Here is a 12,889-nt window from a genome sequence, read left to right as displayed (position 1 = left end):
GTTCCTGCTGAGGACAAGTCAGGTGGACAAGTGAGGCCTTTCTGAATTTTTGGAGATGACAGCTGCATTTGGTAGGGATGTGGGACAAATGATCTTAAAGGTCTCTTCCAACCAGAACGATTCTGTAATTCTGTAAACCAGAAAAAGCTTCTGCAGTATGCTCATGTGCAGAATATTTTATCCATAGATAAAGGAGGGGCTTGTTATTAGTCTTGAGTGGAACGTGTTAGTTTTATTTTATTGCAGACTCCAAAATAAAAGACAAATCTGTTATTGGGAGGATAATTTTAATACTGTTATGAAGTATCTCTGTAACAGTTGGAAAATTAGAATGTGAATGTAAGTCCAGAGAAAAAGCAAATGCTTTTAGGAGCATTAAGAGCCCTATACAAAGTAACTGCTAAGTAAATAAAAGGTCTGTTTGATATAAGACAATCTGAAGACCAGAGCAATATTTTGTTTAAGATGATGTATAAGTCAATCAGGAAGAGATTATGGTCTTGCTTTTCTATATTCTACAACATAAATGTAAACAGTGGAAAAAATTCCCAACATATTCATCTCTAGTTTTCATTCTTCACCCAGCTTAAGTGGATGATGTTTGTTAACATTGTCACTTATTTCAGCTCACTTTTCATCAGTTTTGTTCTTTTTTTACTTCTTACTTACTTTTCTTTCCAATAGATCAAAGAAATGGAAGGAATAATAAAAAGGAGGTATCCGAATTCTTTGCCTGCTTTAATTTATGCTGCTGTTGCTGCTGAGAAAGCTAATGATCCTTCAGCTAAAACAAAGACAGTTGATTTTTTGGAGAGAAGAATAAAAAAGCTAGAAACAGAACTTGAAGGTAAAGATGATGAAGCTAAGAAAAGTCTCCGTGCCATGGAACAACAGTTTCAAAAAATAAAGGTAAAAGTTGGAGGCTTGTTGAGTAGTTTGCTCCACAAGTACCAGTCACAAGGTTACTGGGGTCTAACACAGAGTGGTGCTGAAAACTGAAGGCAAGGACCACATTCCAGGGACAAATATTCAAAAAATTTATAAACAGAATTTCAGTAGCTTGAGTTGGTAACATCTGAAGAGAACTCAGTTATATGAAAATGAAATAGTTTCTTGTCAATTTAATTTTCTTTGCCATAGTTAATGCATTCATTGTGAGTAGAGGATTACTTTGTAGTAAATGTTTTGAGTAATTCTGCTTTACATCAGACTGAAGTTTGCATCGCAATTTTTTCACTAATTAATTTCTGAACTGATTAAGTAGTGTCCTTAGTGATACTGATGTGTATCTTGTCCTGTGAAATCTTGCTTCAGATGTGCAGTAACTGTAAAGAATAATAGGAAGAGCTAATAATAAAAGTACACTTGAGGTAACTGCCTCTTTTTTAACTCCTCCCACTCCCCTCCCTTAGATACAGTATGAGCAAAGACTTGTAGAGCTTGAGCAACTACTTGCCTACAAATTTATGAACGAATCACCAAAACTGAATGATGATAAAGCCAGTTCTACAGAACTTGAACAGGAGCTTCAGAATCTAAAGAAGACCCATCAGATCACTGTTAAAAACCTCCAGACAGAAATTGAAAACCTTAAAAGTCAAAATTCCCAGTTAAAACTCAGAAGTAAAAAGGATAATAAAGATCTAGAGTCCACTGACTCTCCAGTGAAACCAGGTAACACAAAAGACAAACTGTTAAAGCTAAATGAAGAACTGGTCACCAAAAACAGAGAAATACAAGACCTTACAAAAACTGTAGAGAAACTTCAAAAAGAAAGGATGATGATGTTGTCTGATAATAACTTGAGGAATAAAACCAATAATAAAGAAAATGCTACAGAGATTCTGAAAAAGAATACCTCAGCAACAGATAAAAGGCACTCTAGCAGCAGTGAACCCTTTTTAAGCATTTCCAATCATGACAAAATATACCATCCACATGCCTTCTCTGATTCCAATCTCTCAGAAGTGCTGCAAGAAAATGCACAGCTGAAAGAGGAGCTAGAAAGAGGGTCTCTGGAAATGAACCAGCAGAGGGTGAAGTCTCAAGCAGCACTGGCTCATTCTGAAAATAACATTCGAAGGTAAATACTCAACATCTTCCTTTAAAAACCATGTTGAAGTGTTGGCTGATAGAGGTCTGAAGTGACACATTCATGTCAGCTTTGGAATTTTAGTTAATATTTGACACACATACTTTCCTTCAAACTAGGGTATGCTTTCAGTGGGACTTACCTGACCAACTGTAGAAAATTTACACTTCAGCTAGCCTCCTACACATCCCTTCGTAGACAAAGTACAGGAAATGGTCATATTTAGACTGCAGCACATTCTGTTCTAAAACAGATACCTGAAACAAGAGAGCTGCGTTATGATTTAAAAGCATCTACTTTATTTTTTTTCTGCATTTTTGAAGAACTGTCTGTAGCTGCTTTACTACATCTTATCCTTACTCTGTTCAGGGTACAGGAAGATACAGCAGAATACATTGCATCTCTGAAAGCTTCCCATCAGAGGGAAATGGAGAAGATTCTTTGCCAGTATGCAAAGGAGCATTCTACTTCTAAAGTAGCTGAACTAAACAGCAGAATTTCAACACAAGAGGTAACAGTAGATACATTCATAGATATCTGTTAAAGTTCTATATTACTATAAACTTTGTTTCTTTGAAGTAGGATCTATTGTTTTAAAAATGGGCCTGTGCCACTGTATTCACAGAATCACAGAATGGCTGAGGTTGGCAAGGGGCCCCTGGACATCATCTTGTCCAAAGCCCTGCTCAAGCAGGATCATCTAGAGACAGTTTCTCAGGACCGTGTCTAGATGGCCTTTGAGTATCTCCAAGGAGGAATTTTCCACAACTTCTCTGGACTTAGAGACCCCAGGATGATGTTAGCCTTTTGTTCAACTTGGTGTCCACCAGGACATCCAGGTCCTTTTCTTTAAAGCTGCTTTCCAGCTGAGTGACCCCCAGCATATACTGGTGCTTGGGGTTGTTCCTCTCCAGGAGCAGGACTTTACAGTTCCCTTTGCTGGAGTTCATGAGGTTCCTGTAAGCCCATTTCTCCACCCTGTCAAGGACTCTCTGGAGGGCACCACAACCCTTTTTTGTATGAGACACTCCTCCCAGTTTGTATGATCAGCAAAGGTAGGAGTGACATTTGCCCTCAGCACACGTGGTTGCATCTTGTCACAGCCATGGACTTATGTATGTGCAGTTTGCATAAGTATTCCCTGACCAGTTCCTCTTCCACTGGGGGTGCATCTTCCTCATTCCAGACTTGTCCCCTAGTTTCTGGGGCCTTGAACTCCAGAAGGCCAGTCTTGCTAGTGAAGACTGAGGTGAAGAAGGCCTTCAGTTCCATGTTCTGAGTTGCCAGGACTCCTGCCCCATTCATCAGCAGGCCCACGTTTTCTCTAGTCTCCTGTTTGCCACTTAGGAACTTATGGAAGCCCTTGTTGTTGCCTTTGCTGGTCTCACCAGATTCAATTCCAGGTGGGCTTCACCTTTCCTAAACGTCCCTGCATGCTTGCACAGTGTCTCTATATTACTCCCAGGTTACTTGTCCTTGTTCCTACTGTATGCTTCCAAAAACATAAAATGTTTCTTTCCAGGAGTTCCCTGTACATCCATGGTGGTGTACTTGCATTTTGCTTGACTTTCTGCTTGTTGGGATGGACTGCTCTTGAGCTTGGAAAAGTTGATCCTTGAATGTCAACCAGCTTGTTTGGACTCTTCCCCCCAGCCATGGCCCCATCCCTTGAGATTCCTGCGAGCAGATCTCTCAAGAGGCCAGTGTCTGCTCTCCTGAAGTCCAGGGTTGTGTTCATGCGTTTTGGCCTGCTCCCCTCTCTCAGGATCCTGAATTCCACCATCTCATGGTCACTGCAGACAAGGTTGTCTTTGATACTCACATCCCTAACAAACACTTCCTTGCTTGTGAGTTTAAGGCCCAGCAGAGCACCTCTCCTCACTGGCTCCTCTGTCACTCGGCTCAGGAAGTTGTCGTCAGTGCTTTCCAGGGACCTCCTGGACTGCTTAAGCCATGCTGTGGTGTTGCTCCAGCAGGTATCCGGGTGGTTGAAGTCCCCCATGAGGACCTGGGCCTGTGATTATATTTATGCATTAAAATTCTGGGAGACGTTTTACACACAGTATGAAGATAGAAAGAACTACTGCATTCAGATTATTTCAGAACGTTTTTTAACTGAGGAAAGTAACTTGAAGATCAAGACCTGTTTCCATATATACTGTGTACATGCACGTGTGCCATTGAACAGGGGGCTGTTAAGCAGCACAGATGCACACGTGTTGGAGGTGAGATTGTGGCTGCATGCATCACTCATACCTGCAGTACTACATTACTGGTTATAGTTTTGATACACTTTCCCTGCACAGGTTTTCAGATGTTGACGTGGCTATTTATGGTAATGCCAAACCATTTTTCATCTTTTTGTAGATATTAATAAAACATCTCCAAGAACAAATCAGTGAACAACAGAGACATCAGGAAGCCCTTTTAGTTTCACAGATGAGAGAGGAACTCCTACAAAAAGAGGTATATTTCAGTTTGGATTGGGGGTATCTTATTCTAATCAGAGTTTTTACTTTTGGCCTTGTAAAGTCTCCATATGTTGTAAAATAGGTCTTGGAAATAGTATCTTTGTCAATTGCTTCTATATCAGTTACACCTGAGAATGCAGAAGACCTGTGGACAAGAAAACAACACAGAACAGAAGGTAGAACTTTGACCTCCTTTGATTATTTTTATTTTATTTCTATAATTAGTTAGAAATGTCTGACATCAGTAGGAAAAAATTATCATCAGTTTAATCCAAGCATTTGTAGTTTTTTCTTTGAGAGTTGTGACGGTTAACAAATGGACCACAGGACTTTTTCTTTATTAAGAGGGTATGTTGTTACTATTTTCAATTTCTTTGTTCAGATGAAGCCTTCCATTTTCATTTTTCATTGCCATAAAACTGACAGAGGCAATTATATTCTTGGTTTTTCTCCTTTGATATCTTTGACACCTGAAGTCTCTCAAGAGGAGGTTAGTTGTTACAGTTCTTGTGAAGTTCACGGAGGTTTGAAAAAGACTAGGAAAAAACTGAGATACCTATTAATAGCATATAATCTAAAAATCACACTTGTTCATGTTTTCATTTTGGGGTTAATACTGTGTAGATTTGCTGTCTGTCTCTTAGTTCAAGCTTTTTGAACTGTTTGCTATGCTTTTGTAATTCTTGAAGTGCTGCCAATCTTTTTTCATCACCTCCTATTCAGGAGGAGGATATAGCCTGTCTTAGCATTGTGCCTGTGTTTAATTCACTACATCCTTGACACATGAATTTTGCTAATTTTAACTTCATTTTGACAGTACAGTAATTAACCTGAAAGAGTTATTAAAAAGAATTTTCCTATTCTTTAAGGGATTAAGAACACCAGACATTTAATCTTGTTTGCTGCCCTTATTTAGAGGAAATGAGAGAAGTAGCAGTCTGTGTTTAGTACATACTTAATATAATTAATCCCACTAAACTCACTCGGTATGTATCTTACCCATGCAAAATTCTACCTCTGTTGTGAAGTATTTGTAGAAAAGTGAGGGTTCCTAGGGAGAGACAAAAGATCTCCTATTAAACAAACTCTATCTGCAGAATAAAGGCTGAGACTTTGGGTTCATATTATGAATCTAACAATAGATGTTGCCTTTCCATCCATTCAAAGCTTCTTTCACTCCAGTGATCCCAGTATATGCAAAACTTCTTCCTGGGAAAACGTGGCAAGAGTACAATGAGACAAATGTTACTGATTGTTTTCTTCTGTGGCTATCTTACAGATTACCAATGGTTAAGAGAATGATCAACCTATCTGACCCCCACGTTGCAGGCTGAGTTCAAGGTGCTGGCATTTAAGAAAATGTAATGGAGTGCCTTTGTCACAAAAATCATGGCAAGGCTATACAGAGGGGAATGTCAAAGTCAAGTCTTGCTCCTGCCCTCTAGCATGATTGCTGTGCTTTCTTATAAAATATATTCTGAGCATGAAATGTCAGTCCAGCTGAAAAAAAGAAGGCAACCAAAATTCTGCAAACAGAATTAGTCATGATAGGGGAAAAAAGCCCTACCATTTGTACTAGGACTGAGTCCTCCAAAATGGTGGTACCTGAAAAAAAGGCAAACTTTTTCTAAGGCTCCCTGGAAGATTGTTATTTGAATACTAATTTCAGAAATGCTGTTTATGGATGTTTTCCATTAACTATGTACCTCTTTTGCATAACAGCTTGCATGTAGCACAGCACTGTATTTAACATAGTTCTGGTTTTGGCAAACTATGTGGAGCCCATTTTCTCCTGGGGCTTTTTTCCGCTCATAACGTATTGTCTGCATGGTTTTTTTCTTGTATTCGATTATGTACTTGAGATTGCACATCAGCCTTTCCCTTCAGTGGGCAGCTTAGCAGCCAAGCAGCACTCAGCTTCACAGGCATGAAACTGGGACTTCTGCTCCTCTGACACATGCAGCTGAAACTGGCCCACAGGTTCAAAGCTGCAGTAAGGGACAGGCAAAAATGTCATAGCGTAGAAACTTAGATTTTAGAAAACCATGTTAAAAAATGGAAATAAGAGTTAAGCTATCTTGGACTCGCTTCTCAATAAGAGCAACATCATCTCATGGAGACGCAATGCTTGCAGCTGCATGAATTCAGCAGCAGAGAGCCACGGATGGCCGAGAGCTTGAAGAGGGTTGGCAGTTCTCAAATACATTGGTTAAGGGAAGCTAAAGGCTATAACAAAGCATAAAGACTTCAAAGCTTTCACTGTAGGTCGCTTATACACATGAAGAAAATGACCAAAAAAGACAGGATGTTAAATGAGTAAATGCCACATTAGGCAAGGATAGGCAAAGAATGAGAATAAACCAGTAGGGCTTTATGAGAAAACTTGCCTGAATTTCTGGAGGATCATGAAATCAGTTGTAAGTCACTGGTAGAGCTGAACTGGCAATTATTAGCCAAAAAGGGGTCTGTAATCATGTCTGTTAGCAGCGTGGCTTTTCTTAATTTATTCCTTAGAAATATGCTGGTAGGTTTTATATTGGAACTTTATGCAGGGTATAAGGAGAAGTTCTGTGAGAACATCTAATTGTAAGTCTCCTATTTTTTTTTTTTTAGTATGGTTAGATGTATAAAAATTGACTATGAATAATCATAACATATTCCGAACAGGATTTGATTTATCAAAAAGGGCTACAGTTTCATATCCTCAAGCCACTCTTTCAAATGAAAGATCCTAATCTAAGTTCCTGAGCCACTGTTGAAGCTTCTGAATAAAGATTTCTTTTTTGTCTTCCTTTCTACAGCTTTTGAATGGAGTGATTAAACAATGCAAATACACTTTGAAAGGAATCTGTTTTATACACTGCTTAGCACAATTATAACAATTTTCATCAATTCTCTCAAACTGTAGGTTGCAAAATTGTTGGAAGAACTGAGAGAGGCTAAGGAGAGCCAGAGTCCTGAAATGAAACACTTCTTGAGCCTGGAAAAGAAAATCAAGCATATAGAGACTAGACATGCAGAAAGAGAGCATGAAATTCAGCAGGTATACCAGAGTCTATCTTCATTTACAATTTATTAGTTTAACTGTCATTTTGTGGTACTTGCACAGGCTCATTTAGCTCACGCTGCAGGCAGCCAAGTGCTTTTTGATAGAGTTTTGTCTCTGGCACCTGCTGGTGCAGGTGAACGTAGGTGCAGTCCCACTCAGCACATCCTTGCTGTGGTAGTTGAAATTACTCGTAGCTGACTTGCTTATCAGGTAGGTAAGATCCTCGCAACCTGACCTGAGGAGACCTTGCTTTTGCAGCGGGTTGGACCACGTGACCTCTGGAAGTCCCTTGTACCATTTGGTTATTTCATATTTCAGTTATGCAGTGAAAGATAGCTGTTGAAAAATTGATGAGTTTGTAATGCAGTTTGTTAAGCTACTGAACCGTAGTTTTATTTTCTAGTCCTAGAAGTCCAGTTCAGAAAAGCTGCATTCAAAGTATAGAAACATCTTGCAGCAGTCTACCATATACTGGTTTTGATACCTGAAACAAGGAACCAGCAACAACAAAAAAAAAAAGTCTTTATCCTCCACAAACTAAAAATTTTGGATTTTTGTGGTACAGCTTCTTGTATCTGACATCTGTAGCCCTTGAATGGGTAAAACAGTTTTGCACTGATTTTTTTTTTCCATCATCTTTTTTATTATGGCCTCCATCCTGATTTTTCATCTATTGGGGGAGCTTCTTTTTTTTTCCTCAACACTTTCATCACTTAAGTTAATGCACTAATGAAAGACAGTCATATTTTAGGTTTTACTTAAATATATGAAGTCCAAGAAGGGCAGCTGGACTGGAAGGTCATGAAACCTCTAGTGGTTGCTCTTAGTCTGTGGAGTTTTGAAAGCAGATCTCAAGGAATACACTTGTACATACAGAATTGCTCAGGGTAGAAGGTTTGATTCTCAGTACATTTCTACATTTTTTTTTTTCCTCTCCAAAGAGACATGCATAAAAGAAGACCCTGGATTAAGAGCAAATCCTGCTGTCATTGATTATTTTTTTTTTTCACATTCTGTCCTGCTAAAGGCAACTTTAATAGATACTTTTTTATGCCTTTTTATTTGCTTTTGTATAATGTGAGACTCTTTACTTACTTTACTTTTGTAAAGTGTCTGCTGCTGCCTAGTCTGTGGTCTGTCTCCAATGAATTAATTACCTGACCTGAAGTATTTACTAAGGTCTTCTGGAACATGTTTTATAAAAATAGACATAATAGTATATGCAACAATTACTACTAAGTCATTTAATCTTTCCTGGTTTACTAGCCTCATCATATATTAATCTTTGAGTTTTGTTTGTCCTGGTTTTACAACTTTGTCTGCAGTGTAGCATAGAACAGTCCCCCAAATGAATGATAACAAAATGAACAGTGTGGAAAAACTGCTGAACAAGGAAATAGTGGGTTATTCTTGGTATCAAACTGCAAATAGAATAATTATGGTCTTTAAGTGATAGAGCTTTCCTTAAAGAATCTATTACAACTAAAAGTAGTGTGGAGATTTTGATAGCTTGTGATGCTTGTTATTTTGGGTAATTTAATAGGATTATGCCACAGATGGATGTCAAAAGTAATTCAGACTTGTATCTGCAGAGCCTTCAGACCTCTGTGACTACAGGATATTTTCTGATAATTCATTGAACTTGTGGTTTTAGAAGTACAGTAGTAGCTCAGAACATGTCACTCAGATTTGGTTTGTTTTGCTTGCAGAGTGTTAATTAATGCATTTAAAGGGCAATTAAAAAGGTTCATTTTGACTATAGACGGGTTTATGTCATATGCTGAGCTTTGTCTTAAATATTCAAATATTGCTGCTTTGGAGACAGTAAGTTAAATTCCCCTGAGAGTCATTAGTCGATAATGGATTCTACCCTTCTGTCATTACTGCAGCTACTTAATGGGATGCATTGCTATCAGAAGGATTTTTTTTTTACTAATGTTCAGAACAAATTGTTTCCATTTAATGTGAGCACTGGGCTTTGAAACTGAGCATCAAATACAATGAAGTGGCATCTTTTTGTAAAGGGGCTGCAGTTGGCCAAATATCTGACTAGGAAGTCACAATGCCAACTGGCTTCTGATTTGCAGGCAGCCAAACTAAGGCAGCATCTCCCTGAGGCAAGGCAGAGCCTGGAGGCTGAGAAGTGGCGCAGGCTGGCCCAGAGGAAGAACCAAGAGCTGGAGAAGTTCCGAGTGGAACTGGATTCGATATTGGATGTTTTACGAGAACTGCAGAAACAAGGGGTGGTTATTCCTGCCCCAAATTCCACTGCATTCAGCATGACAGACAGCTGTTGGAAGACATGAACACATAGGAGGTGATTAGCGATTCAGAATTTTAATGTTCAAAGTTATAGATAGAAAATACTACTGAAGATCATTAATGTATCACTCACAAATTGATTTATGCTCTGGTCTTATCTGCAATCTTGCTAGTCCAAAGGTAGGTTTGCATTGAGCAACACCCTAGTCACATTGTATGTCTTGTATTTTTTTAGTAATAAAGTTACATGCAATTTTTTTAAAATACTTGGAATATTAAGGTCATTCTGTAAATTCAGTTCCCATTGACATAGTCCATTTGATGCTTTTTCAGATACTGCAGAACATGCCGGAATATTTTTAACTTTTTATAATTTCTCTTACAGTGATTCCTTTGGGAAAAATTTGAGTAGTCTGCTACAAAGGGCTATTAGATCAGGCACAGTAGTATCTTTATAGATGATCTTGCCAGAACAAAGGGGCCAGTCAACTGTGTAGACTATGTACTAAAGCTGAGACTGCAGTGATGTTGGTGGGAAAATTTAGAGTACGGTGGAAGTTGGAAAAGGGGCCAGAAACCAAACCAAACCGCCAGCTCTAGTCTTTAGGAGTGACAAAGGAGACTAGCATGCTTTGGCAGCAATAATCCACTACCCCAATATTGAATGTGGCTGTAACTTCTTTCTGCTGACCTGACAGGCATCACGGCAGGTAACAAGCTGAAGGTCAGAGACCGTTGCCTCTCCCTCTCCTCTCATGCCCTGCTGGAGTTACACACCTAAGGGTAGAGCTGGTAAGATACGAGCTAGCTAGTGTGGGGACAGTTCCTACTGCATTCTGATGTGTAACAGGGTGCTAAGCTTTTGGTCCCTTGTCTCAAGAAAGAGAGGGACCAACTGGATGAAAAAAAAGAACAAAGAGCAGGCTAGAAAAATGTTGCTTTAGGAACTAATGGACCCCCCAGGGGCTGCCCTGCTTCAGAGAGGAGTCTGGGGAGGGAAGATACAGATGGCTATCACACTTGTAATATGAAAAACCTGCCACTAAGAGGACAGAAAAAGGAGAAAAGCAATAAGTCAAATGAAAGAAAATTCAAGGTAGAGCTGTTTGGTGGCTGGCAGGACAGGTTTCCAAACAAATCAGTGAATTATTAGTTGGAAGTCTCAGCACTGCAAGTTGTTAAGAATTCCATGGCAAGTATATTGAGGCTGTAGCTGAATCAACTACACTCACTTAGGGCAAAGAGAAGGTAGAAGCCAGAATGTGCTCTTCAGGTCCCTGTAGTATTGGCTGAAGCAAGCATGTAAGTAAAATGTGAAATAGCCCAGCTCTGTGGCTGTGTGTATCTGGCTTCTCCAAGGACCAGAAGCAAACATGTTTTGTCTTGCACAAGCATGTAACTGAGCGCGTGTAAAGGACAAAATAGTGTAACAAATTGTAGTAAAGTGCAAGGAGGTTTTTTGAGCATACACAAACAAAGTGAGAGTAAATATACACATGTGTAGATATAAAATAAAGGATTGCCAGTTGGCGATGAAAATATTAATCAGATGCAGATATTTTCAGCATTTTTAGTATATATGTTTTGTCCCCTGATAATGAACTAGTAATCTGTACTCACAAAACATGTAAATACAGTGATGCTCTGTACATAAAATAGCAGCTCTGTGTAAATAAGCTGTATTTTCTTGATGTGGGATTGTTTTGCAAATTAAAAGGATAAAATTGAGTAATTTCAGCTTACCATTTATTTCCTCAAAGTGTGTGACCTGAAGTGGGACTCTTTACAGCAACCCTTGTGTTCCCAGAATTGTGTTCCCGGATTAAGGCCAGGTCTGGGGAGGAGGGCACTGCCTCTGCCAGGAAGGCCCAGGGGCAGCAGCTCCGCTTGCTGGAAACTCCCCCAAATGTGTAATTCTCAGGGCAGCAAGAGGGAGTTACCTTAGTGTTCATGTCATTCCTTCAAGCCTCCTTATATTCAGTTCTCAGTAAATGCTGGTATCTGAGTTAGAATTTAATTTGAAATGTGATTCAATTTTACCAAGCAAGGACAGTATTATTTACCATTACTGTAAGCCATAATGTTTAGCCTTTTTATAGAGCTAACTACATACCTCACATCCAAAAATAAGAAAGCACAGGCCTCCAACTCCTGCTTCTGTTGGAGAACATCTGAAAAAAGGCTTTGGCTTTCTGCTGTCCTTTCTACCTGTCCATACCTGAGGCTCTGGAGTAAGTTTTGTCCAGCTCTGCAGTATCTCCAGCAGATGTACTTGGCTCAGGCAGCTTTCACTTTTTCACTTTTGCCAGGAGGACAGGGCAGAGGAGAAAGGGGAAATGCACACCTGAATTCCTCCTTCCTTGGGCAAGTACAGAACTAAACCTCACTGAACCAGAAGAGCATTTCACAAATATTTACCCTTAAATTACTAGGTCAGGTTTTCACAGAATACAATACATGTTTATGCAAACAAACATATCTTAGAGGAACTCTCAAAGAAGTTAAAACTGATGCATTCATAGTGAGTTTTGAGAAAAGACTCTAACAGACAGGCCAAGCAGTAAGAAAACTTGCAATAATTCCATTTTCAAACACCATTAAATTCAAGGTACTCCTTTTGAAGGATTACCCTGGTCAAAACACTTTCTCTTCATCTCATAGTGAAACAACTCATGTTGGTTTTCTGGGAACCTGAACTTTTTTTTTTTAAACATGCTATACAGAGTTGGTTGTTACACCCACCCCCTTTCCCCTCAGGCAAAACATCATGTCAGTTAGTTCTTAAAAAAGAAACAGCTTTAAAATAATGGCTTTTGAAGACTACAGAAAGTTTTTGCATTTGCCCCTTTAGCTCTGCTCTAATGCAGAAGCAGAGCAAGAAATCTGAATGACACTATTGCTGCCACAGCGCTTCTGAAATCATGGGGGAGCTGTGCAGTGGGGACAGCCAGGGTATTGTTCTGTAAAAAGCAGCATGAAGGACTGGGAAGAAAGGAAATAAGATGGAAAAAGCTG

General features: G+C 39.3%; 1 protein-coding gene across 1 annotated transcript in view; it reads left to right on the top strand.

The window, feature by feature from the left end:
* Window positions 1-9,956, top strand: part of CEP162 (centrosomal protein 162kDa) — a gene marked incomplete at its 5' end in the record, with an annotated part of 24,813 nt that extends 14,857 nt beyond the window's left edge. Inside the window, 6 exons of the mRNA XM_008936942.1 lie at window positions 685-909; window positions 1,413-2,083; window positions 2,462-2,603; window positions 4,460-4,558; window positions 7,472-7,606; window positions 9,700-9,956. Coding sequence (XP_008935190.1) covers window positions 685-909; window positions 1,413-2,083; window positions 2,462-2,603; window positions 4,460-4,558; window positions 7,472-7,606; window positions 9,700-9,918 — 1,491 coding nt within the window. The remainder of the gene's footprint in view (window positions 1-684; window positions 910-1,412; window positions 2,084-2,461; window positions 2,604-4,459; window positions 4,559-7,471; window positions 7,607-9,699) is intronic.
* Window positions 9,957-12,889: the final 2,933 nt, after the last annotated feature.

The sequence above is a fragment of the Merops nubicus genome, unplaced genomic scaffold, assembly GCF_000691845.1.
Source record: "Merops nubicus isolate BGI_N331 unplaced genomic scaffold, ASM69184v1 scaffold6473, whole genome shotgun sequence".
In the NCBI taxonomy this organism is placed as follows: Eukaryota; Metazoa; Chordata; class Aves; order Coraciiformes; family Meropidae; genus Merops; species Merops nubicus.
The sequence above is the reverse complement of the archived record's forward strand: the minus strand, read 5'-3'. Positions and strand labels throughout refer to the sequence as shown.